We start from the raw sequence: 26,150 nt of genomic DNA, 5'->3' as shown, positions 1-26,150 counted from the left end.
AATCATCTGTTTGATTTTTTAAATAGTTTAAGAAATGGGATTTTCATTGTTTTTGAATTTAATGTAATCTGTGCATATATTCAACGTTTCGATTTCGTTTTTCTTTTACAATCTTTTCGAACAAATTTGACTCCAATCAACTTCGAAATTTCAGCGCCGAAGTCAGACACAGCTATTTGAGTAATTATCAATTCTTTATTTATGCTTAAGTATCTTTGAATATTTAAGGTTTTTATTGCTTGCAAAATTGTATTAATAATAGGATTTTTTATGTTAATAATTTCAGCTGATTATTGTGCTTTGCCATTAGGAATTAAATTGGCATATTAGCTTAAATCATTTACAAACAATAAACATCTGATTTTAAAGGTGAGAATTTGATAAAGAAAATGTTTTAGCATATTAATGAAACAAACTGACTAAAATGAGGAGCTAATTAATGCTTCATGTGCATCATCTACCATAATTATAATAAAATTGAAGTGATACAATATCCTAATTGAAGATATTTAAACATATTTTTCAGTTTAATGTCACGAAAAAGACAAAAAATATCCGAAAACGTCAATGAATTAAAACGCTTTTCAAGTTAATCTGATTATTTAATGGCTAATGGCTTATTTTAATGCTTGGTGTCTCATAAAACATGATCTTGTCCATCTTTGAGCCTTGAAGTCTAAATCTTATCCAGGTAGTCATTACTCTGAGATTGCCATCAACTAGAACTCTTTAGAGACTCGATTAACCTGCGCCGCCTCCAAATGTTCGTAAAACTTCTTCAATCTCAGACCATTGCATTAGGAACTTAAGAGTTAGGGTAACATTCAAGTCTCTACTTTCATGAATGAAGAGATTAAAGCGCTAAAGCACAACGCCCGTAATCGTAACGGTGGATCGAGTTTTAAAACTTAAATAGAGTTGTATTCTGATATAAACGCCATTTATTATACATTTGTATTGCTAGAAAAGCCTCACTTACATCGCCCAAGCCTATTATTCAAATCTTGATGCGGATTCTTCAAACCCTTTCGACTGTGCATTTTTTTCAGTCAACACTTTGCGAGTCAAGATACGTAAGATGCGAGTGAATCTAATCACAGATTAACGATTCACAACAAAATCTAGCATCCACAGTGAATTTAATGTTTCTTGAATCGAGGCTCATCTCTGTCGTTTTCTTTCCGCATTTCACATCTTTTCTATCATACAAATTATAAATATCACTACATATCATTCCCTTAAATAATTAAATAACAAGTTCATTATGAACAATTGATTTAACAATTGTAAGTCAAATCCATCAATGATAAGCTAATTACTTGTTCCATTCAAAGAACGCAATCTGTCATGATCCGGTAATGGATCATAAATTAAACACGTATCCATATTAAAACTCCACGTAATACCTTATACGGTATTTATTGCTTAGAAACGGCTTGTGCGAATTTAAAGCATCACATTAGACTTTTTGTCGCTACTTTAGCGTCTTCAACTAACGCATAGAGGGCGAAAGGGCACAGGGATAAAATGTATTAAATAAATCTTTGGAATTGAAAATCCGTTATTCATATAACTTCCATGTTGTTGTGTTCAGAATGTTTTCTGTAGCTTCCTGGTGGTTAAATGCCTAAAATATGCCATAGATTTGACTCTAACCGTAAGACTCTTGATTTTGCTAAACCTTTAAACTTCAGCTGGCCAAGCTTAGTACAGTAAAGCAGGGGTGACCATCAAATCACTCATCCAAATCAAGGCTTGAGCTTGAATGGCTCATGGTGCATGCGCTATCGTAAACTTCCTCCTGTCTCTCTTTCATCAATCCTCCATTTTGAGTAAAAGAGTATAGAATTAGGAATTTCTGCCTACAAATAATATTGAGTATTGAACAGCATTCAAAGATATCAAGCTAACTGACCAAGATTTTTTATTTGTTATGAGTAAGTTGTTCAAATTTTTCAACAGCTTTCATCTAATCATCAGAATTTGATTAAACAACATTCGGATCTCAATCCTCAATCTTTGTTTATATACCGTGTATATACATATATTTTCCTGAAAACTCCATTTTTGCTTCTATCCATCATCATGGTTGATACTCGATATGATCTCGGTAAACAGGTAAATAAAAATTGAAAATCTAAATTCACTATACTACCATCTTGAGCATCATCAATAACAGTGTAACAACAAACCTGTATGTATATATTTAGCAATATTTTCTACCTTCAATCGTCATCTATCAATTCCAATATCATCGACAAATACTTATCTCTTAACTGGTGATACTAATTATCCAGCATCGATCACTTTTATCACAATAACTCCTATTGCTTTTTAATACAACTATTGTGACACATCGTTAACCTGTGTATTGGAAAAAGGAACTTGACTAATTTTGTTCATCGTAGTGTATCACTTACCGTTAGTAATACTCAATTTTTATCAACCGTGCTATATGTATCTACGAAGTTGCATGTGAAATTAGTATGCAAAGGATAACTACTATAGTTAATAGTGAAATAAATTCCAATATATAGCAATCCAGTTATAAATCTATCACATTCTATTACCGTTCCACTCAAATTTAGGAGGGAAAACAAGAAAACAGAGAGTAAAGAGTTTACCCAATGATGATGCGGAAGAATGGTTCAGGGAGGAACAATGTTGGAGAGTTAGAGCGACGTAACAAAAACGGTTCTCGTCTAGATACCAAGACTAATAAGCGATTGAGAAAAAAGGAGTCACCTGAGACAGGTTATATCAACAGCCTTCACAAAACCAACACCAGTTCTTTTACCAGCATTAACTCTGCTATCAATGAATCTGACGTTAGTGGCTTAAACATCACTCTTATCAATAGTAATAGTAGAATGAGGTCATTGGCCGGTAATAGAAGTAATACTAGTTCATCATTCAACGGGATTAGTAAAACTGCCAACAAGATTGGTAAAAGCAAAAGCAAAGATATTTTAATTAACCAGATATCAACAACAAATAAACCGTTGAAAGACCTTGGCCCTAAAGTGAAACAAGAATCTGGTGTTACTCCTAATTACAGTGATGATTATCGTGAACAACATAAGCAAGATAAAAATTACATCAGTGAAAAAAGCTTAAGGTCTCGGACCATTATATCTACCAATGTTCCAAATTCCAGTTTCTTTTTGGATAATTCAGTTGCCCAATCACCTAAATCATCATCATTCTCCTTTTCTGCTACGTCGAAGATGAACTCATCCAATTCTAAATCCAGTTGTGATCATCGAAACAAAGCTATGTCCACATCTGTTTTGCCTTCTTCCAGAAAAAATCGTGGTAGACTATCTTCATCTTCATCATCACACTCAGTTACACGAGCAGCCACTATATCAAATTCCTCACCTATGTTGACAAATGAAAGTCATGGGATCTCTACAAACTCTGCAAGTCAAACAAAACCTCATGGCGATTCGGGTAAAACTATTGTAAATGGTTCATCTCGCTTATCATCCGAAAATATCTCTCTACTATCTTCACCAGAAACTCAGCCCGCCGTAAATCAAATCACACCTCTTTCTCCAATAAAGCCAAATACTAGTCAAAATTCAAAAAAGTCCTCTAATATAAATCGGTGTAAAACTAGTGCTAAGAATTCATCTTGTAATACCACCACATCTATACAATCTATTAAATCTACAAATATTTCTTCGTCCTCCAAAAATGAATCCCCATCTAAACCAAATAGAAACGCAACAAAGAAACCTAAAGGAAAAAGAATCAACAAAAAGAAACCTAATTCTGCTAAGAAAGCTTCATTAATCACACCAAAGCAATCTAACAAGAAAATTGATCAAAGAAAGGTCAAAAAGGTAAAGTGCAATGCTCGTATCAAGAAAGAGCCTACAAATACAAAAGAAACTGACGATGAAAGTTGCAATCAAATCAGACGACGAGGTCAACGAATGGCCAGTTTGAATGCAATATGTAAAGTTCATTTATTATTTGAATCAGAGCGTGATATGCCAATAGTATCTTCAAATTCTGTTGTTTCACCGACTCCACCACCATCACCTACACCGACTGTCAAAGTAGCTAAAAGCTACAGCAAAATGACACCAGCTAAAAACGCGAAAAAATCACAAATTTCAAAAGACGACAAGAAAAAGAAAAGTGATTCTAAAAAGAAAAATGTCAAGAAAGTAAATGCTGCAAAAAAGACGACAAAGAAAGAACCAGCATCCAAAGTAAAAGACTTAGTGCTTCATGATTCAAAGAATAAACAAGTCGCTGTCAGAAGAAAGCGAAAATTGGTCGATGAAGATATTGAATTTATTGACACGAGATCATGTAAACGTATGGCCAGTCTCAATGCATCCGCAATGTTGGCAGCCTCTGCACTTTCAGAAAGAAAAGTTTTCAAAAGAAGTCGGTCAATTGAGTCCACTAGATCAACCGGATCAACTGTAGAGATTCACGAAACAAAGATCAGTTCAAGTCGTAAATCGCGATTGCAAGTACCACAAAATGGTGGTAATGCAATTCATTCTTGTACAGCCGATCAGGTTGTGGTTGAATCAGCTCAGACCATAGAATTAGTCAAGAAAGTTCGACGATCCAGTGGTAAAATTCGTGAAAGATTATTAGCTATTGAAATGATGGAAAGGGAATATAATATGGTGGGCAAAGAGTTGAAACAGACTGCAATTGAAAATGGTCGTAAATTCATTAAATCAGGTCTGGGAGAGGTAACTGCTAAAAGTGTCAAGAAATGTCGTCGATCGATACAAAGTACTACAACAACTAGAGAAGCAACGACTGGATTGAGACGAACTACAGAATATCAAGTAACGAAAGTTCAGATAAACACAAGTGAAGCGACCGATTTATCAAATGAACGGGAGAAAACGGCTCATCAAATTGAGACAATTCTCAATGAAGATGCTATCGTTCAAAAATATCATATTCATCACCAAACAAAAGCGTCAAGCCAAAGTTATCGTGTGCAAATGGAAACATCATCATTTCATCCTTCTCCTAATCCATCAGCTAACTTTATTACATCATCCAATGCTGTTCATACTGTCCCTTGCCTACCTTTGTATCCATCTTCAAATGGTCCAACAGTTGGTGATTTACACCTTGCCAATGGTGCCAATATTTTACAGAACAATCCTCTTCTAACCGCAACAAATCAAGGTCTTAATCATAATGCTGCAGCCGCAGCCGCTGCTGCTGCCGCTGCTGCTTGTTTCAGCTATCCTAATCAACCCTCAATTGTCCATGTAGCTTGTAATCAGCCTTACAGAGCCTTAACATCGTCAAATAGCTCCATTAATCAGATTAATCCGATACCAGTTCTCAATATTGGGCCACAATATCCATCACATTATGCGAGTGCCTTTTCAGTGCCTAATCATTCTAACCATGCGGCTTCCATCAACTACCCAACTGAATCATATGGTAAGGAATCAGAAAAATTTTAACAAATGTATCTTTACAGTTTTTGGTCAGACTTTAGCTGATTCAATCATAATGATCATGGTCTGAATCAATTTTATAGTGAACAAAATTGCAGCATTCCAATCCTGATTATTTAAAAAGATTATGAAAATTGTGAAAGTTTAGTATTGATAAAATCTGAACCATTTAATTAATTGAGTGAGCAGAAAGTTACAGATTTTTTTGAATTTATCCATCGAAATTCAATATCTGATTGCTTCATAGTAAACAAGATATTTTATAAAGACAGAAAAAAATATTCAAATTTTTATTTTGCTATACTGTTGGATGGGATTTTGAATTTATCTTGAAATAATAGTTGATTGTTGTTTAAAAAGAAATGAGTATTTTTTGATGAACTTGAGAAATGGGGTGAGAAAGTTAAACTGTGTATTTAAAGATTGATGGAAAATCTTAAGGAAGTCATTTTCTCTCATAAACTTTTATAATCTAATTGCATTTATCAGGGTTTTTAGTTCAATAGCAAATTAATTACTCCCTTTCACACATTAATTTAGATATAATTCTTTAGATTCATATTTCTTTATTAATGAATCACAAGAGAAAGCAAATTTCATATCTGATCCTTTTCACATGCAAAACCAGAGATTATGAATCATCATGATTAAAGATGATAATAACGTAAAATAATCATGCCTAATAAGCTTATAAAATGCCTTATATTATATTTTTTATTAGAATGATACAGTAACATTTTATTTTCAAAATCGGCTCAATTTGAATTATCAACTCTAACTGTTTATTTTTCCTTCTTTCAGGTTTCTACCAACATAGCGGTCCGATTATCCAACCAATCCATGATCCATATATTCGGGCTTATTCTTTGCACAAGCCTGTTCCTTATCATGCTTCTCAAATGGCTCACCATTCCGACCAGACTTACAGGGAATTCAATCCAATTGTAAGTGCTGCAGTTGTGTGTCCCATTCCGCTTCGCTTGAACACGCGACCATTTTTTGATTTTGGCAGACCTTTTTTGTGATTTTATGCAATGGAAAATGCACTTTGTTATTAAGTTAATTTTGTATATATTATATGTATTATTAGATAATATTTATTCAGTTCGTTTTTGTATTTGACAATTTAAAGATTACTAGTTCGTTAGCTTGAAAACTTTTAAGAAATGTTTCAGAAATTTCTGCATATCAATTTAGCCATTTATGATTATTGCATACTCACAAACCAGGTCTTAAGCTAATCAAATTAAGCGCTACTCTTTTTTTAATATATTGACCCGAGCGATAGCTTCCGGTTCACGTTTGTGTTGGTCATTATTTGTTTCCTCTTATTAACATGCAAAACTAAGGTTTAACTAACACTTCTCTGTGTTCATCACTCTCTGTCATTTTCGTCCCACTCTCTTTTTCCGATTGTCTTTACTTTTTCGTCTATTACCAGAAGAGATCAAGTTATACGCAACAACCTCAACATCCTCAACAGTACACGTCTACTCCTCATTCCCACCCCTCTCACACTTTCCCTAATCCACCACCACCTCATCCACTCCAGTCTTCAATGCAGAAACCTCAGCACCCTCCTCTACCATCAATGTCTTCCCATAATCCTTTATCACCAATGTCAAACTCTCCTCTTACTTCCCCACACCAACCATCGTCGCAACCGCAGCAGCTACCACCACAATCTCAGCAATCAGTTCCCGGGACCAGTCGGTTTGAGACTAATTCCTTCTCATCTAAGGCTATCTCATACGAACAGCCCAGCTATTACATCCTCCAATATCCGAATAATGATATTTCTTGTTCTCTACGGGCCAATAATATGTATCACAATTTATCCTCTACAAACGATCAGATCACTATCCACCAATCACCACACCACGATTCTCAACATCTTTCGGTGAATATTGCTGTTAACAATCCAGCCTCGTTCATGGGTCGAGATTCAATGGCGACTACTCAGGCTGTTCAATCCAATCAAAGAAACCTGTCTTCAATTCAACCGATTTCAGTACCATCAACATCATCATTTTCATCATCCAATGGATCCACAGGTGGACCTTCAATCGCTTTCCTCGGTTCGACTTCAATCTTGCCTGGTCATCTTACACCCAGTATGTTTCAAACTCTAGCATCATCATCTTCATCAGCAGCTAACTCAATTATTAACCCCGAACTACCTCAAGGAATATCCCCTGTTCCTGGACCTGCCCCTGTCGCTATAGCAACACCAGTTTCAGTGGATAATCTGACCACTCTATCATCTGCTTCACCATCAAATTTGGTCAAAGAAATGGCTTCCTTTAACAGCAATGCAATATCGACACAAGTTGGTTTACCATCAACTTCAAACAATAATCACACTCGGTCGCCATCTTATGAGTCACCAAATGTTAATCACCAATCAAATGTTGCAAAAATAAGTCCTTTGTTAACATCGAGTACAAACCGTTTTAGTAAAAGCGTCCAATGCTCTACTAATACTAACCCTGAGTCTAAACGATCATGTCATCAGCAATCATCTGTATCATCAACTAGTCAATCCAATATCATCATTACTCCTGTTAATGTAACCAGTTCCACGAATAATCATCCCAGTGTTAATAGCGTTAGCAACACTTCTGCTTTCACGCACACTGCTAACAATACCAATGCAGAAAATTTGAATGGATCAAATAAGCAGAGACTTGTTACATCATCACATCAGAATAACTCGTTAAAAGATGCTTCTGTCAATTCATCTTACTCTGACTCGTCAACAACAAACATGACTAGGAAACTACATCGAAAACAAACAGAAATTAATAATGCTTCTGTGTTCAACAAACATAAATCCCAATCAAGTAGAGTTAGATATCCGCAGGCTAAACCATCACCTCCTTCATCTAAATCTTCAGGAACCATTTCAACTACTACACCACTCACGAAATCAACTGCAACATCTACTTCTCCTTCAAATTTTAATGAACCTACATTATTGAAATCAACAACAGGAACAAGCTCCAGTTCTACTTCACCAGACCAGATTGTGACCAGTAGTGACAGATCGGCTTCTAATAGCCATGCCAATGGCCAGTTAAACTCCACCAAAAAACGTCCAACTAAATCAAATAAGAGTTTGATTGATAGTAATTCAGTGAATGAAAGTCCAACCACTACTATAGTTTCCTCTATTGAAGTAGGACTCGCTCGTAAAGCAGGAAAAAAGAAGCTATTCCATGGTTGGTCATGGAGAGGCAATCCTTCCAAGAAACCTGTATTCATTAAGGTAAATTTAACCTAATTTATAGTTTACTTTTTAGTTAACCAATTCACTAATCCTTTTCTTCACTCTTTTTAGCCTGATGAGCCTCCCAAGTTAAGAGACTGTTATCCTGCTATTTGCCATATCCAAGGCGATGTAATTAAAGTCCGCGACAGTGTTTTACTTCGAGGTGGTCCTCGAAAAACTGATTTACATTTTGTTGCGAAAATCTGTGCTCTTTGGGAAGCACCTGAAACTGGTTAGTAATCAAACTCATTGTTATTTTTTGTTAATAATATATTTTATACTTTTAACACTTTTTATTTTTTAAACTATTTCAGGTGAAATGATGATGAGTCTACTTTGGTATTATAGACCTGAACACACTGAACCTGGACGAAAGCCTCATGATCAACTGGATGAAATATTTGCATCCAAACATCAAGACGTCAATAGTGTTGCTTGTATTGATGATAAATGTTATGTTTTAACATTTAATGAATACTGTCGCTTTCGGAAGATACAGAAGATGGAATCGGAGAATCTTTCTCATTCATTGACGGAAACTGTTGTACCCACCGGAAAAGATTATAAAAGACGAGGCAGAATTCCGATGAGAAAAGTTTTTCCTGATCGAGTTTTTTTCTGTCGTAAGGTGTATGATTTTCGACTTGGCCGAACTCTCAAGAATCCGGTTTCTCCCGTGATAACTGACATCTCAGTTTGGAGGCGATGATATTATACGAATAGCGAATATCAAGCAAACCATTTCGTTATTTCTAAATGATTTATTTATTTCTATTACCATATATCATTATGTAAACTCCTAATTGGTATAACATTTGTGGAAAGTCGGATCAACTTATCCTGGAAACATCCATTCTATACGACCTATTATATTATATTCTAAAAAATTACATATATTGAAACTTGGTCTTGTGCTATGTTGCAATAACTCTTTCCTTTATAAAAAATGTTAGAATTTTATTATTTATGATTGTGTTTTGCTTCAATTAATTGATCAATGTTTGTGTTTAGAGCTTTTTTAACGCTATTTACTATCATTTTAAGCAACACTGTTCTCGAATACATCTCTACAAATATGTCTCAACAAACATTTCAAATAAGTGAAACCATCTTCGGAAAAGTCAAAATTTTCGATGGATTTATTATAAAAACATGCTTATACTATCAATTTAGATGATTTAAAACGTTAAATTTTTGTTTTGAGATGATATTTGAAAAAATTACTGTTTGCAATTGGATTTTAATCATTTGATTTCGGAGTTTTTTGGTTTATCAAATATCTCGCGTATTTCTTAACATCGTGAAAATGTTCAAGGTTTTGCAAAACAAGCTTCAAAATTTTCAAGAAACTTGAATTTGAAATTTTTACTTATTTACATTCATTCGGGAACTTGGTAGCTTAATTTATTACTCATTTTGATAACCAAATATAGACAATTTTCGGTTCGTAAGCTTTTTCAATATTAACGAGATTTTGACATTTCGTATAATTAGAAACAGTAGGCAACTGGATGTAATTAGAGTTATTTTATCAAACTTCAATATTCAATATTGTTAATTGATCATAATATTTATTAGATGATTGCTTGAAGCTATTATGCGTCATAAGTTGCTTTCATTTTACTGTCATCTTTTTTAAATTCAAAACTTGAAAATGCAAAATCTGATTAAACAATCTGGTTGCTCAATTATCAGAACAATTATTTCTGCATTATTAGAAAATCTTGCAGATATTATTAAAACCAATTACAGAATTATTGCCATTTTTGTTTTCAAAATACAGAATTTCTTAAGTATTTTACAGTAAAGTAACAGTCAACTGTAAAATAACACATTTGATATATATTTTCTAAGTTTAGCTCAATCGTTTTTATTTTATTTTAAGCTTTCTTTGTTAATTCTGCGAAAAGTAAAATAAAGGTAAAATTTTTGCGACATAGAGCGAGAAATGTATGAAAGAAAACTATAAAAGAAGTTTATTTACTCCAAACTTATCTTAAATATATTAAAAAGGGATTTTATAATATGTCAGATCTCAGTAAATGAAGTACTAAATCTTAAATCTTAGAATAGAAAATAGGGCACGTTTATGCCAACGTTTAATTTATCGTTTCAAATTTGAAAAGGTTCGTAATCTCAAATAAATTTTGTAGGTCCCAATATCTCAAGTTTGCTAGTTTATTTCTTACTATTATGAAAAAGCGATACATTTTTTTGTAATTTTATTTTTCTATATTTTATTCCTTTTCCCATATTTATTATATTAGTTGTTACATGTTATTTAACAGAATTTTAATAGAAGTGATAGTTAACGTCAAAGCTGAACAATGAGTAATAACATTTATAATAAGAATCGTTTTAATAAAAACAATTCGTCCGTTTTTTACAATAAAAATTTGATATAAATTAATTATAAACTGGTCTGAGATTTTTTATAATTTTCCTAAACCAATCTATCTATATAAATTTCATTATACGTTTATAATTTATCTATAACTTTTATATTTTTTTTCTTAATTTTAGTATTCAAAATAGATCCAAAAGTAAAGAGGACTTTGTTTAACCAAAATAATACCAAAGCTCGTAGTTTTTTGTTATGGATCATAATTGCAAAGCATTCATCGATTCGATCACAAGAAGAATTGAAAGGCATCAATCACTAGATTAGAAAAGATTTGTTTGCTGCGTACAAAAAAAATTGTTAAATAAATAGCTAAAATCCGGACTCGCAAATAAGAGTTGTACCAAGTGGAAAGAAAAGGACATTATCACTAGAAAAATAAATCGAAAATCGAATGCTAAATAATAGAACAATCATTTAAATATATTTCTCTATTTTTTTCTAGCTCTTTTTTTGCCTTTTACGATGTCGAATTAAACTAGCTATTTATTTAATTTGTAATTATTGTTTGCATTCAATCATTTTTGTTAGAATTTCTTATTTTAATTTTCGTTTATAGTATTCAGACTGTAAGACCGTGATTGTAGGCTTACTATCACTAAATGATAGTTGATCATTTTCGATTAGCAGCTTTAATAAATATTAGAATTAAAACAATGAAAATAATAAAGAAAAAAAGATTTCGTTAGCAATACAATCTTTGTTCAAATTAGGTATTAAATATTTCTAATTATTGAAAATTCTTGTTGCTAAAATTGCTATTTGCTTATTTCTATTGATTTTCTTCGAATTTTATTTTAATAATTAGATGTCCCTAAAATTACTTCGGTGCAGAATCTATCTGAATGAGAATGGTTTCTAGTGGGAATATGAACAATCGGATCTCGCATTAATAGACAAAATTTAAGAGTTGAATGCTGAATCAATTATGTTTGGATTCACTTATTCATGTATACATCAACGAAAGTTATCACTAGATGGATCCACCATATTGCTCTCGCTGCAAGTCTGCTTTATTTTTTATTTCAAATACGTATTTAGTTTAGCATTAATACGGCAATGTTTTATTGTAAGTTATTTAGGAATTCAAGTGCTAATGAGCGAAATCAAATAAAAATCATCAAAATAGTTCGTTGTGTTTAATTTAATTACAGAATTTAATCAAGCGTTACTGTCGTGTGATGAGTTTCACTACTTTCACTAACCCAACTATTGTTCAACATTGAATAATATTTATTGTAACTCCATTCTAATTCAAAAAAATTTTTCCTCAAATCAACATTTCGGTGATTTCATAGTAGTTATAACAGTGTTTACAAAACGAAGTGATGTGAAACTATTGCTAACTATTGCTATTTATTAGCGAAATATGCGTTCATTTTCAGATTTTAAGACAGTATACAATTTTCACCATAGTGAAGGCAATAAAATTAAAATGCATGGCGATTGCAACTAATATATTCTGATGTAAATTTAACTGCTAAAATGAGATGAAATCGTAATTTTTTTATTGTACCCGTGAGTTGACTAGTGCTCCAAAATGCGCTTACTCATGTAAATTGCACGATTATATACATTCAACAAGAATTTTCTCTTGATCTTTTATGCTTAATTCGAAATTTTCTCTATTATCAATAGTAGTAATAGTTGAAATGAACTTTAACAGATCAAAAGCCATAACGTATTGACCGCTGGATTACTATTATAAAAGCACCGTGACATTATCACACCCTGAATGCCCCTTGGTGCAAAAGACCAAACTCATACACGGAACATATTTATATATTTTCTAGCAGTAAATCGACAATACTATTAGAATGATTCATTTGATTAGCAGTTGAATGTTTCAATTGATGAGATGACAGAAATAACCAGAAAGTAAACAAGGAAAAAGTGTCAGCTTAAAAAACTATCTTATGATAAACATTGTCTTCACTGTAATAATAGCGGTTGAATAGATGAAATAATGAAATTACATTCGTGGTTACGCCAACATTTCATTATTTTAGTTGATTAGTGTGATTCGGTCAATTGATTTACACAACAATTTAAAGGCATTTCTTTCAAGCTTGACCTTCATTGTTTTGCTGCTCACTGAACACAACAATTATCATCCTGATCAGGCATAAAAGTTACATCCATGTTATTAAATGGAAACAGCAAAAAATAAATCCAAGATATGAAAATAGATTCACAAAATTAAAATTCATCACGTAATATTAATAATAGTTAAGGTAAAATTCATACACATCAAAAGGCATCATTTGTTGTTGTTTACTTCAGTAAAGTACAATATTTGTTTGAAAAGGATTTGAAATAAAAAGGAAGGTAAAAGAGAGTAAAATATTGGATAATATCATTTGTATAAACTAATAAAGCAAAATTTTTGTTTCAAAGAAGTGATCTGTTTATTGGATTCAAGTAAACACGGGTGAACAAAAGTCTAGCCCGGTTAAACTCAACTATTATTCAGAATGAGATTCCAATTCAGGCTTAAATTAAACCGATCATTGATCAGTTTGAAAGGTTTTCAATCAAAATAGTAATTTTAATCAACATTTAATTTCCAATGGAATTTTTTTCCTTTCTGTTTCAACCAAGCCAACAACTCATAACTCAACTGTTTCAAACGGATTGTTAAACTTTAGTCGAAAGGTTGGACTCAATCATATTGTAATTGGTAAATAACGAGGATCGCTGTCTCAAGAACCATCATTTCTGGACTTCATTTAGCAATCAACATTACATGAAATTGATTCAGATCATTGTTAATCATTAGAAATGGTTTTACATTTTTTTGTTTCTTTTCAAAACAATCAAACTAACGAGTGTAAAGGTTGTCAGTAATATGCTTGATCAAAGCCATGTTGGACGCTAATTTGGTTACCAGGGTAAGTTGAGGGCATCAGCATTGAAATTGTAAAGTTGATTCTCATTGTAACTATCAATTTATCCAAGTGAATTATGGTAATAAGGATAAATTTAATGGTTAAGAGGTTGAGAGGTTGGATTGTTAATCAAACCTTGTTGATCACCTTTTAAAATGAAAATTGTTGTACAGATCACAATTAAGGTAAATAAACTCCAATGGCTTGAAATGATCTCAACAACAATTCTTTATAATGAATTCAGTGTATGTTCACCTAACCTAACCCAAAGCTGGATTTTCAAAGGCTAGTCTAGTTTCAGCCTTCATCATCATCATGATAATAATTATGATAAAAATCAAGTTTTTGTTAGCCTTTTCATTCAAACTTGAATCTCTTTTAACTTTCACTTTCTGGTTCCATGTCTTGTGTGTGTGTGTATACATTGTACTTGAAACCATGTAATTTGTAAACCATGAAAACTTGAAATAAAGATGAGATAACCTGTATTGATGATGTAGATCACTTTATATTTGTAAATCATTGCCAACAACAGCATTAAACCATAATAGTGGTTGTCTGAAAATTATCCGACCATTCGTCTACATTTGAAGCAACCTTTAAAAGCCAACAAGCAACACAAGGAAGATGAACATTTACAAATCACTGAATACATTGATTTTAATCGTTGAAATATGAAACAATCATTGACTGAGTCACTAATTTATGTTTCAATGAACAATAAAAATTCTTGTTTAGATGAAATTTTCCTAAAAAAATAAATATCTCTTGTGTGTTCCCAGATTTTTCTGGTTACCAGCAATACCAGAAATAAAAAGCCAGTTTCTTATTTCCATTGACTTTCAACCTTTTTTTAGTTTAGTTTTAAGCCTTAATGTAATATGATTTTGATTGTTGACTGTGCTTGGTAATAAGTTACAATTGAATCAAAGGAAATTGATTGTAACCATATTTATATATATCTTTTATAAATGAAAGTTAAACATTGTAATAGCTTCCCTTGATCAAGTTGATCAAGGAGCGGCTCACATTAACCAAGTAAATCAAGGTTATCATCTTGAATACACATTTAAGGATACCTGTGAAGATGAACACGAACACCATCTTTTAATGTAATTTCAGCTCACTCACTTTCATTGCATCTTCAACATTGAAACACTCATTTTCATCTTGTCCTTTCACTCGGCATTTGCCTTCTTTTACAATTTATTTATTTCCTTCAGCACCAGTCTCATCGTCCTCAACACTCATCACCTAAATCATTATCTAAACCAACTTAACCAGAACAAGCAACATCTCAATCATCTTTCATTATTTACAAGTTTAATTTACTCTCTGAGTGGCTTCCAACATTAACTAATTGTTTGTGATTTTTACTATGGAATCAGTTTATTTAGACAACAATTGGATTTACAATTAGACTGATTATTGGATAATCAACGGAATAAATTCAACTACTCTTCGATTGATTTGGTAAGTTGCAATTTACACTTGCAATTGGATGCTTTCTGAATGGATTTAGATTGTTGCCTTTCCATTACTCGATGCCTTTTCATATTAGTTTACAATCTTTAAATTGTTCAATTTCCTTGTAAATTTTTGAAATCTGATTTACCAATTGATAACCTTAATGATAATTGTAATTTTAAATGTTTCATTGAATGGCTTCAATCAAAAATAGCTCTTGGTTTCAATCTGTATTTCAACTGTTTTTGTGTGTTCTGTTGACTTGGAAATTTGTTTTTTTTTCAATTGTTTCATCCAAAATGTCAACCATTATGACAATCATTGTTGATTTGTATTTTGTTTAACACCAATTATGATTAATTAGAACCTTCATTATCAACTATTATCATTGACTTGATGATCATTATCCTTGTATTACTACTGTTGATGGTTTTGCCATTGTAACAGTTACAATGATCAACACACACACAACTTATTTTGTCCTATTCATTGGTATCAATCAAACCTGTTTCCTACTTCTGATGATGAAAGATAAGTTAATCAAAAGTAGTTACTTATTAATTGATGATCACAATGTTAACCTAGAGAAGAAGCAATCAAAAGCTATTAAACCCAATAATACAGATTAACACGAGATTTTAATCGGACCTTTAAGTAGAGGCTAAAAATTTGGGTTCACAACCCAAAAAGTACCGAACATGTAAATTGAAATAGTTATTAAAATCAAATTAAATTCATGTTGTTTGTTATGGTGATCATGATGACGTTGATATGAACAAAAAAGATGACCAATAAGCAGGAAAAATAAACGCCCGTAATCAATAGTATTAAATATTAAAAGTAAAATTCAGTTTCTTGTTATTTTAATCAAAACTGGATCATCTTCACATTTATAATCATTTCAACCTTATATACGTTTAACCCACTCTTAATCGTCATCATCATTATCATTATCATCTTCTCATCATCGTCATCGTTCTCTGCTAACTATAAAATCATAGTTTAATAGCCTTAAGCAAATTATAACCAGCAAATTGAATGATAAGCCTCAAAGGCAGAGAAAAAAAAAGTGTTTCCTTTTCATATTGACTTGTTGGGTACCAACATCAACTTTCAATCAAGCAAACAGATCTTAATTTTTAAAAAATCAAAGTCTTAATTGTGATTGGTTTAATCGTTGAAGTTGAAATGTTTTATATTTAGTTTGAATCATCGTCTAAACAACCATCATCATAACATGTCTTGTTGTCATCATGTTAACATCAACAATAAACCAGCAATCACATTGATCACTCATTTTGCTATGTTGATTGCTTAAGATAACATTTTACTTATCATCACAGTTCAACTCTCATCCTTTTAAAACCCATGGATTAAGCCTTTAAGCTTTCCCTTCTCTGACTAACCAGTCCAACCTTGTGAATTATTGTTCCCTTTTGGGTCTGCCTTTTTAGGTCTTCACCTTTTTTTTTGTTTTTAACGCGGGTAAATTTTTCGTCTTTCAACTGATTCTTCTTCTCACTTGTTCACACACTAATGCTCTTTTCTCTTCTCAATCTCTTCTTCCCTCTTATCTTCCAAATCTTTCATCTTTTTTTCTCACTCTCTCTCTCTCTTTTCTCTCTCCCTCTCGCCTCTGTGCCTCTCAAACTTTATTTTTCATCTTTTCTAGTAGGAACGCATTCCCTCCGTCCGGTTAGCATGTTAAGCTAAATTTGAATTTTCTCTTTTTTGTGTCTTTATTATTTAGGAAGACATCTTTACCGTTAACCAAGATTCAACCATTTGTGTCACTCATCAACTTCAGTATTTTATCAACTTTTAACCATTTGCTCATCAAGTTTTTAAGAGTGAAAATTCGCTCTTTGTTCTTATTTTCTTTGTTTACCTTCAACACTTGAACCTCTAGTTAACCATGGCCTTTAAAAAACCATGTCTCGCATTTGCTGGTTTCATCGGCTTCATTTTAGCGATTCTTTCTACCATCGCTCTTTTATACTTTCCAGATATAATTTCCAAGAAAATCAAAGAGGTAAGTGTTGATTAAATACAACCAGTTTCAAATATTCACCTTTCACCTCAACATGTTTTCCTTTTTCCCTTTGCCCAATACTATTTGCTTTCTTCCCAATTGCTATTTCTTTTTTTTGTTAGCTTTTTTCTCTTCCTTTTGCCCTGACTGCTTTTACTAAATTTTTGTTTTGTTTTTTGTTTACTTTACTTTATTGCTTGATTTCTGGTCACTCATCTTTGACTGTCGCCGCTGAATCCCCATTTAGAAAGTTCCTTTGGTTCATGGATCCGAATCAATGGATAGATGGTTGAAGGTTAAGGTTCCCATCACTATGAGTTTTACAATTTTTGAGGTCACAAATCCTACAGAAGTGGCCTCAGGTTCAGCGCAACCAATTGTTGTCGAACGGGGACCTTATGTTTTCGACGAATCGCGCCATAAAATTGTAACTGGTTCAGATGAGGAATCTGGTTCAATTTCCTACAATCAATTCAAAACGTATATTTTTAATCGAAACAAATCTATTGGATCATTGGATGATGAGTATAGTATTCCTAATGTACCAGCAATTGTAAGTTGACTTGGAGCTTTTACTCGATGAATTGATTATTGACTATGATCTCGCTACTTACACTGACTTTTCATTTTATTTCCAGGTTTTATCCACGTTGATTGCCAAGAAAAAAACAACAGCCACGATAAAACAATTGATAATGCCTATTCTAGACAATCTTATGGTTATTAGCAATCAACAGCTTTTCATTAAGAAAAAAGTTAGAGAGATACTCTTTGATGGATATCAGATCTCTTTCGTTCATCAACTTATTCAGCAATTGAAAACTTTTGGAGTTTCAATCCAGCTGCAAGATACTTTTGGGTTTTTCCTGAATGTGAGTATTGAAACTTTTTGTTTTATAATTGAAATTATTGGTAGATGCAATAGATTCATATAAATGAATTATCTATTCCATGATTTCAATTTTTAAGTTCCTAGTATCTTTTCAGAAGTGCATGTCTTCACTTCTCATCTAGATGCTTAATCTATCGTGACACTCTTGATTCAATTGTTATTTGCCATTTAATCATTTTTTCAATTGTTATTTTTATTTCATAGAAAAATGGAACACATGATGGTGAATATACTGTACACAATGGTTTATTGGATATCAATCGTTTCACAAAGATAGAAAAGTGGAGTGATAAAAGGTTGGCAATTGACATTGACTTAATTTTTGTTCTTAACTCAAGTTCTCACAATATTCCATTTTTTTCATCTGCACTTACAGCAAAGTTAATTTTTGGGAACCTAACTCTTTCTGCAATGATATCAATGGTACTGATGGCTCACAGTTTAATCCTGGAGTGAAGAGAACAGATGTACTTTATATTTTCTCAAGTGAACTCTGCCGGTCAGTATAATATCCATAATCAAGCCTGAGACTTAAACTATTTGATGTTACAAGTTGTCACTATTTCTTCCTTTTATAACTCACAGATCAATTTATATTGAGTACGAGAAAGACACGGAAATCAGGGGAATCAACACATTAAAATTCATTCTACCCAAACGGTTATTCCTTTCACCTGATCGCAACCCGGAAAATGGGTGTTTTTGTTTGGACAAGAACGAACCTCTTTGTGGATATGATGGTATAATGGATGCCTCTCCATGCAAAAAAGGAGCTCCAATTGTTCTGTCTTCTCCTCATTTTTATAACGGCGATAAAAGATTGCTCAATGGTGTAAAAGGACTCAATCCTGATAAAAAGAAACATGAAACTTATCTCAACATAGAACCGGTATGCAGTCTTAACTCTTATTTCCTTTAAAATATTTGAATCATCTTGTTTGTAGTGAAAGTAATAAGGACAGCTTATCTAAATCATATTCATATGCTTAGTAATTATTTTGATAAAAACAATCTGTTTGATATCAAGATAATTCAAAGTCGGAAAATACACTCCCGTTAATGGACTACGGTCTTTAAAGATGAACTTTTGGAAGATAAACAAATATTTTTGAGTATCAACCACTTAACTGTGATAACTAGTCAAACTAAATCAAACAGAGAGATTCTTTAACATTTTTTTATTAATCGTGTCTGTTTCATTTCTAATATTTTTTTATTTTTTTCTCATTCACTGTTTAACTATACACAGAATACAGGTCTTGTCTTTGATGCGACTCAACGTTTACAGATTAATGTAGTAATTCGACCTCATACTGGAATCGGGTAAGATTTTATTTTGATTCACTTGTTGTTTGCATGTTAATAATGTTTTTATTTATTTGTCATAGGCTCTTGAGGAATGTCAAAGAGGTTGTTTTACCAGTTTTATGGCTCCAAGAGGTTAGTATATCGTGCATTTACATTAACTAATGTAAATTCAACTTTCAAACTAATTTACTAATTACGATTTTTATATATTTCAGTCAGCAACAGTTGATGAATTCTCAGCAAACAAATTCAAATCACAAGTGACAAAGACAATTGTTGTCGGCAATTCTATTTTAATTGCATTCATCTTCGTCGGAATCGTTCTCATTTTAATTGCTGTTGCTTATATCATCTGGAGACATACGAGTTTCCCACCTCAAGGCTATGGACATCCGATGGAAAAAAGTTAATCTCCATTTTTTCATCAAATTGTGATCTTTTCATGAAGCGTAATCCTGCAATCTCTTGTTTATCCATCAAATCGTCTCTCCAGCAATTCATCTTCGCAATATATTGACCACAAGTGATCAACTTTTTCTATTTTGTGACAAATTATTTCTCATCGAATTTTTTCTCGGACATGTGCCATTTTGTAAAATTTAGATATCATTTCTGAATGTAAATTGCTGTTCATCCAGTGTAAATACATTACATTTTTAAACAAAATACTATTTATTACTCCTTATTTCAACAAATTTCATCCATGAACTAAGACTAATCATATATCTCATGTTTGAATTGATTTTTACTACAATACTTTTCATTAACTTGATGAACGATTACACGAATGAAAGATTTCAGCAACTTATCCAGTTGTTTTAGAAAAAGTAGATTTTAAAAAATATACAGTTGAGCAATTGCACCTTGCGTTGTTCACCAGGTTTGCATTAGTCGCATTATCTATTAAAATAGATGAATATGCAGTATTGTTTAACAGTTTATAGTTTAGAAAGTCGTAATTTCCCAATTATTACCAAAAGATGAAATTGATTTGCAGGTATTACAAGACATGTGCTCGATATCTAGATCTTGTTGTGTCATTTCTATTTCTAATTCGGTCATAATATACATTATTGACCAACAAAGCTTTAGAATCGTCTCTAGATAAACTCTATGATTCGATGGCCAAGAAATAGCAAAAAACAATCTAGTTAGGTCTCTTAGGTCCAAAGGTATGTCTTGATTTATTTATTATGCTCCTGGAGCTAGTTTTATTTAGATTGATGGACCTAGCGGATGTACCTTCGCCACAATCAACACATTATTATCCAATATCAACCTTTGGACTTTACCATTTTGGATTGAGTAAACAATCCTCTTAACTGGTCAGAAAAATGCTCTTAATTAATTGTTATTATGCAAGTAGTATCTATTGAAAAGTATGTCATTATTTAAACAAAAACACTTTGCAAAAAAACTCTTTTCAATTGCATTTCATTATGTGAACAAGAGATATGAACTAGTCAATAGGAATCTTGTGATTGTAACTTAAATTTGGAAGGTCAAACGCAAATATGGTTCTTTGCAAATTTTCAGTCTTTAATGAATAATGATAATCCAGAATACAAATTTAATGTCTATTTTGGCAGTTGTTATATTTCTGGTCTAAAAATTGGCAAAAATTTTCAATTCAATTTGAATTGCAATTATAAAAAATTTAAGTTTTGAAAAGTACAGGAAAATCATGTAATCTTCATTTTATTTGGATTCTTAAAAGTTTTAATGCTCTGTTTACAATGGAACTACTCAATTACCTAAAGGATTGTTGAGCCAAGGATAGTTTGGTGGACAATCATGACCACAAACTCTCATATATCGTGGCCAACCTTTGAACATTGGTAATCCATTATATTCACAGTTTATTGAACCATACTTTTCACCACAACTCGTGTATCTTGGTTCTCTAATGCATGTTTCATTGATTCGTCTCTTATACTCATCATTAGAAACGGGATTCCTGAGATAATCTAATACCTCGCTAATGGTAGTAAAGTAAACATCGGGCATTTTAAGAAGAGTATCGATGAAACGGAAATATGCTTCTTTTCGGTGAGGATTGAGAAGCCAGAATTCATGCATGAAAACTGGTAAAGGAGCTCTATTGCTTCGATAATGGCGCATAAAGTTATCCATTAAATATCGATATGCCCATTCAGTAGTGTTAGGATTAGGAACACAAGCATCAACCATAGCGCAGATCACTTCCAATGGTTTACCTATCATTAAATTAAATTTTAGTTAACAATTATATTGAATATTCAATTGATAATAATTGCAGTAATAAGAAACATTTAGCTTAGGTGATCTGAAACTTACCGTCTTCATCCAAGTTAATGTCATACATTTTCCAATTAACCATTGGTACTTCCCAAAGACCGGGATAGCGACCATTTGGACAAGGTTCAATTTGACAATCATCAACAAGACCCATGTCCAGTGTGTAAGGGTACAATGGAGGATTGACAAAGTTACGGACAGGAACCGAGGAATCATAAAGGAAACCATCTTCAGTCATTGCCTGTTCAAGAAATCAAATAAGTTATTAGTTTGGACTAGTGATACGCAATTAACAAAAAACAAACCTGCCATGTGTGATCACCAGCAGACTGTAAAAATGGAACTCTGATTCCTTTGATCTCAGATTCTGGAATATCAGCAAAATAAGAAATCAATTTCTTCATGCCACCCATTTCTGCTCGCCAGAGAGAAACTGGTGCGGTGAGCCATGATTTTAGATCCCGATTATGGCTGGTAAATTGTTGAGATTACATTGAAAAAGACAAATAAATAAGATTTTATTGTTTGCATGAAAATGAGTGAAACTTACGTTATTGAATGGACTGCTATCTCATTACCGCGTCTCCACAAGTTATGAACAAGATGGTAATCTGTGTATTCATGGGTGACGAAATAAGTGGATTGAACTGGACAACCAGTGTCTTGATGTCTACGATTAAATACTGATCGATATGTTTCATAGTTGATACCATTAACACCATCATCAAAAGTTAACATAACAAATTGAGGCACTTGGCCAAGCGAAGGTAAAACAGACTCTGTTGTTGGACAGAAGCATGTTGATGGTGGACATTTAGCTGGATGACAATAACGAGATGTTGATTCATCAAATTGATTAGCAATAATCAAAGTGAATAAAAGAAAGGAACTAAAAGTGAATAAGAATTTCATGTTTTATTTCATTCGAAATCAAAATGCTAAAAAAAAGTCGAGAAACTGACAATGTGAGTGAGTATTTGGAAGAATGAAACTGACCAGATTTGAAAACTCAAGTTTAGTTCTAGCTGCTACTCATTTACATAGTCACGAACTTTTAACCAATCGAGAACCTTAAAGCTTTACAAGAGCGTGGTCAGTACAGTAACTTGAAAGATTCAAATTCAACGGAACCAAACCCACTTCTATCGTATTACAACCGTTTTTTCCTCCATGCTACATGGCAAATTGTCAGCAACAAGTGCAACTTCTTAACCTGATGGACTGAGTTAAGGGCCTGAAAAATAAACAAGATTTAAAAGATTTGAGTTAATCCTTTGCATCTGCACTTTTTACCAACATGATCCTGTTAATGTATTTTAAGCCTTCTAATCCTGTGAGTTACTCAGTTATTATTAGAAATATTTCTGTCGTCAAGTCTACTGATTGTTGAGTTTAAGTTAGTCAAAAATGATTGCGTTTAAAAGGGTGATTAACCAATTCTCATGAAACGATTCTCAAAAAACATTGTATTTATAAATTACTATCGACCTAAACATTGAAAAGCCTTTATTTTCATATAAGAATCCATTGATTGCTAAAATTTAATCGATTTAATGAAAAGGTTCTTTCCTTTATTGATCTTTATGTTTATTAACATCGATTTTCTTGCCTTTCAATTGTAATTACTGAAATAAATAGCTATTTCATGATTAGTTACTGCAATTTTGCAACTCCGATTGATCTTCAATATGGGAATAAATCAAGACAAGGTGTCTTTGGTTGTATAATTTAATAGTAATTATTTACTTGAAAGGAGAGGATTAAAAAAAGTTATATCTATGTGGGATATTGAATTAATCACAGAGTTTCATTTTTACTCGTCTCAATAATTTTTGTGATTTCGGTTATTCATCTGTGACCCAATTTACAAGCTCGAATAAGTTGGCTGTTATGATATATTGATTGTCGATTGAACAATACCATACGATTGCTCTTTTACAAGTCGTGGAAATAATGTTGAATTGTATTATTCCTTTGAAATGTGCATAGAATCATGATTGCGGCAAACTATATGTACATTGAGTTTGATTAACTAAAGTCAATGGATGAAAAATTGTCATTATATTGTAATAATCCATTGAAATGTTTAAAATTACTTGTTCCAAATCATTTGACTAATGGTCGCTTCTTGTCGGAATCGTCACCATACTTTTCCTTGTATTGTCTCACTTCTCTCATGTATTTAGTCCAAGCATCCAAACCATCCTCGGACTCAGTTTCTGACTCTTTCCGATTGCGCTTGATTATGCCAACCTTCAGTTTTTGGTTGCGGCGTTTACCCTAAAGAAAATATTTCAATATTGTGATAAATGGTTTTGATAACAAGAAATTCGAGTCCCGGACTAATTTGTGGATATTAATTTTGTAAATTGAAGCCAATGTTGATCTTGATTCAGGTTAAAGAAAAATAATTGTTTACCAGAATTATCTTGTTAGAGATTACTTTGACAGAGTTAACTTTAGGTGCATCACTTGAAGCTTCACTGGTATCTTTGGACAACTGTAAAGGTTTGCTTTCCTCTTTAAGGCCAGTTGTAGTTTCAGGTGATTTTGTTGATGTAGATTCTGGTTGATTAAAACATTGATTATATGTTGACTGTACTTTGCATTGCTGCTTATTTTGCATTTGTTTAAATATCTCCAAAAAAGATCCATCATTTACAAATTTATTAACAATTTGTTCAGTTTGTGTGGGTAATTGGCTATCAGAGCTCATCTTAAAGAATGGTTCACGTCTTACAGAAAAGAGAAACCTGAAACATTCAGAAGCAAGACAATATCTTAGATAACATGAGACTATCAGGTACAACATAGCCTCATAGATTTCCTCCAGCATGACAAAGTTCTCATGGATTATTGATGAAAATTTGAACTTACCTCGGTTTTTTGAACGAATACTAAATTACAAAAAAATATTAAAAGAGAAGTTGAATAAAATTACAATTTACTCAATATTGAAATGTTGGTCCAAGTATGAGTTCGAGTAGAGTAGAGTGAGATCTTTTCAATGATTTCTTGGCGATGAAACATGAATCTAATTTATAATAACTCTTTGACGAATTTAAATGTATAACTAAATATAATTTAAAAATTGGTAACAAAATATATTCACGTAATCAATAGAAATTAAAGAATGAGTTCTTTTCCATCCTGGTGAAGTTTAGCATTGTTTTTGTAGGTTAGTGAGTCAATGTTGACATTATAATGTGAGTAGGCTTTGGATTTCAAGGTTTATCAAACGCCACAAAATAACTCCTTGGTGTAATAACGTTTGCTTGGTAACGTATCTAGATTGTCAAACAAATTAAACGTCCAAGCAAATAATATGCAATTGATTGCACGTCAGTTTGATGAAAGATAATAAACCAAATCAGAATATCAAATATATTGGTTGCACATAGCTTTGAGCTGTTAGGATTTTTTACATTAATTATATCTGTTAATCGACACAATTTGTTTTATCTGTAAGATGATATCAAAAGGAATTTATTTCACGGTGATTAAATAGCAATTGTTGATTCACTCAGGATAAAACACATATTGGTATAACGTAGTTTATGTTTTATGTTTCTGTTGTTAGAGTTTAGCTGTTCATAGGGAGGAAAAGATATTTATAGTAAAAGGTTAAGTTAATAAATAGATCAATAATCAATTGAATTCAAATGGACACTGGTAAGCCCAATGCTGATCAGATTTGATTGTCAACATTAGCTGAAGCAATAACAGGATTGTAAACAATTTTGTAGAATTGATAAGAGTGAGCAATAAGGTAATGTTTCGCGGGCCTTTCAATGTTGATGAATTAAACAAATGGAGTTACATTCCAGCATCCAGTTTAGGTAATCACTTTTTCAGAGTCACCATTTAACCGATTCACAGAACTTATGAAAAAATAATTGACAATCAGAGAAACAATTACAGTTATTTCTCTTAATGTCATTTCTGCTCCAATCAATAAAAATTCATTAGATGGCGACACTAAATAATGCTCAATTTCAGCATCTGAACAAAATATCTCCTAAAATTGCAAAATTAACTATTTTTATCTTTGATTATTTTAATTTTTCCTCCCTTTAAATCAATCTCTACTTTATAAGTTTCATTTGTAATAACGGCGGTGTCTTAAAAGCCGCCTTGCTCCGAATAAATTAAACTGCT

The 26,150-nt window shown here is 32.3% G+C and overlaps 4 protein-coding genes across 11 annotated transcripts; 2 read left to right on the top strand and 2 right to left on the bottom strand.

Annotated features, from left to right (window-relative positions):
- The first annotated feature begins 1,800 nt into the window (after positions 1–1,800).
- On the top strand, positions 1,801–9,694 carry Hers (Histone gene-specific Epigenetic Repressor in late S phase). 5 transcript variants are annotated; one of them, XM_089265941.1, is made up of 6 exons: positions 1,836–2,118; positions 2,589–5,439; positions 6,258–6,400; positions 7,312–8,724; positions 8,797–8,959; positions 9,042–9,694. In XM_089265941.1, exons 2-6 carry the CDS (start codon positions 2,628–2,630, stop codon positions 9,434–9,436), a joined length of 4,926 nt encoding a protein of 1,641 aa, XP_089122067.1. In that variant the 5' UTR covers positions 1,836–2,118; positions 2,589–2,627; the 3' UTR covers positions 9,437–9,694. The 5 variants fall into 5 exon arrangements, with proteins under 5 accessions (XP_015791910.1, XP_089122067.1, XP_015791909.1 ...); XM_015936421.3 differs by having other exon boundaries at positions 1,978–2,118; positions 6,898–8,724; XM_015936424.3 differs by having other exon boundaries at positions 1,801–5,439.
- Positions 9,695–14,724: 5,030 nt separating this feature from the next.
- On the top strand, positions 14,725–20,381 carry LOC107368609 (platelet glycoprotein 4). Of its 3 annotated transcripts, none has more exons than XM_015936468.3 (10): positions 14,725–15,489; positions 17,234–17,515; positions 17,763–18,068; positions 18,154–18,387; positions 18,612–18,703; positions 18,784–18,906; positions 18,993–19,296; positions 19,657–19,730; positions 19,796–19,847; positions 19,931–20,381. In XM_015936468.3, exons 2-10 carry the CDS (start codon positions 17,399–17,401, stop codon positions 20,123–20,125), a joined length of 1,497 nt encoding a protein of 498 aa, XP_015791954.1. In that variant the 5' UTR covers positions 14,725–15,489; positions 17,234–17,398; the 3' UTR covers positions 20,126–20,381. The 3 variants fall into 3 exon arrangements, with proteins under 3 accessions (XP_015791954.1, XP_015791952.1, XP_015791953.1); XM_015936466.3 differs by lacking the exon at positions 14,725–15,489 and adding an exon at positions 16,726–16,968; XM_015936467.3 differs by lacking the exon at positions 14,725–15,489 and adding an exon at positions 16,726–16,968 and having other exon boundaries at positions 17,156–17,515.
- A 1,006-nt stretch (positions 20,382–21,387) lies between these two features.
- Positions 21,388–23,160, bottom strand: Cda9 (Chitin deacetylase-like 9). The gene is made up of 4 exons (XM_015936272.3): positions 22,543–23,160; positions 22,298–22,463; positions 22,032–22,233; positions 21,388–21,931 (listed from the first exon to the last, which is right to left on the bottom strand). The coding sequence occupies exons 1-4, from the start codon at positions 22,902–22,904 to the stop codon at positions 21,462–21,464; spliced, it is 1,200 nt and encodes a 399-aa protein (XP_015791758.1). The 5' UTR covers positions 22,905–23,160; the 3' UTR covers positions 21,388–21,461.
- A 544-nt stretch (positions 23,161–23,704) lies between these two features.
- On the bottom strand, positions 23,705–26,004 carry LOC107368638 (uncharacterized). Of its 2 annotated transcripts, XM_089267432.1 has the most exons (4): positions 24,870–25,937; positions 24,412–24,745; positions 24,089–24,272; positions 23,705–24,024 (listed from the first exon to the last, which is right to left on the bottom strand). In XM_089267432.1, the coding sequence occupies exons 2-3, from the start codon at positions 24,706–24,708 to the stop codon at positions 24,099–24,101; spliced, it is 471 nt and encodes a 156-aa protein (XP_089123558.1). In that variant the 5' UTR covers positions 24,709–24,745; positions 24,870–25,937; the 3' UTR covers positions 23,705–24,024; positions 24,089–24,098. The 2 variants fall into 2 exon arrangements, with proteins under 2 accessions (XP_089123558.1, XP_015791991.1); XM_015936505.3 differs by having other exon boundaries at positions 23,705–24,272; positions 24,870–26,004.
- Positions 26,005–26,150: the final 146 nt, after the last annotated feature.

This window comes from Tetranychus urticae, chromosome 1 (genome assembly GCF_039701765.1).
Source record: "Tetranychus urticae isolate SD_2017Ah chromosome 1, NJAU_TeUrti_SD_1.0, whole genome shotgun sequence".
NCBI classification, from domain to species: Eukaryota; Metazoa; Arthropoda; class Arachnida; order Trombidiformes; family Tetranychidae; genus Tetranychus; species Tetranychus urticae.
Note: the sequence above shows the minus strand (reverse complement) of the source record. Positions and strands in the feature narration are given on the sequence as shown.

Coding starts and splice junctions, on each gene's coding strand:
- Hers (XM_015936421.3), top strand. CDS start 2,628: ATGATGATGCGGAAGAATGGTTCAGGGAGGAACAATGTTGGAGAGTTA. Junction 5,440..6,257: donor CTACCCAACTGAATCATATG/GTAAGGAATCAG, acceptor TCCTTCTTTCAG/GTTTCTACCAACATAGCGGT. Junction 6,401..6,897: donor ACAGGGAATTCAATCCAATT/GTAAGTGCTGCA, acceptor GTCTATTACCAG/AAGAGATCAAGTTATACGCA.
- LOC107368609 (XM_015936468.3), top strand. CDS start 17,399: ATGGCCTTTAAAAAACCATGTCTCGCATTTGCTGGTTTCATCGGCTTC. Junction 18,704..18,783: donor GAAAAGTGGAGTGATAAAAG/GTTGGCAATTGA, acceptor CTGCACTTACAG/CAAAGTTAATTTTTGGGAAC. Junction 19,297..19,656: donor CTTATCTCAACATAGAACCG/GTATGCAGTCTT, acceptor AACTATACACAG/AATACAGGTCTTGTCTTTGA.
- Cda9 (XM_015936272.3), bottom strand. CDS start 22,904: ATGAAATTCTTATTCACTTTTAGTTCCTTTCTTTTATTCACTTTGATT. Junction 22,464..22,542: donor ATAGCAGTCCATTCAATAAC/GTAAGTTTCACT, acceptor ACAATTTACCAG/CCATAATCGGGATCTAAAAT. Junction 21,932..22,031: donor CATTAACTTGGATGAAGACG/GTAAGTTTCAGA, acceptor ATTTAATGATAG/GTAAACCATTGGAAGTGATC.
- LOC107368638 (XM_015936505.3), bottom strand. CDS start 24,708: ATGAGCTCTGATAGCCAATTACCCACACAAACTGAACAAATTGTTAAT. Junction 24,273..24,411: donor TCTCTAACAAGATAATTCTG/GTAAACAATTAT, acceptor TATTTTCTTTAG/GGTAAACGCCGCAACCAAAA.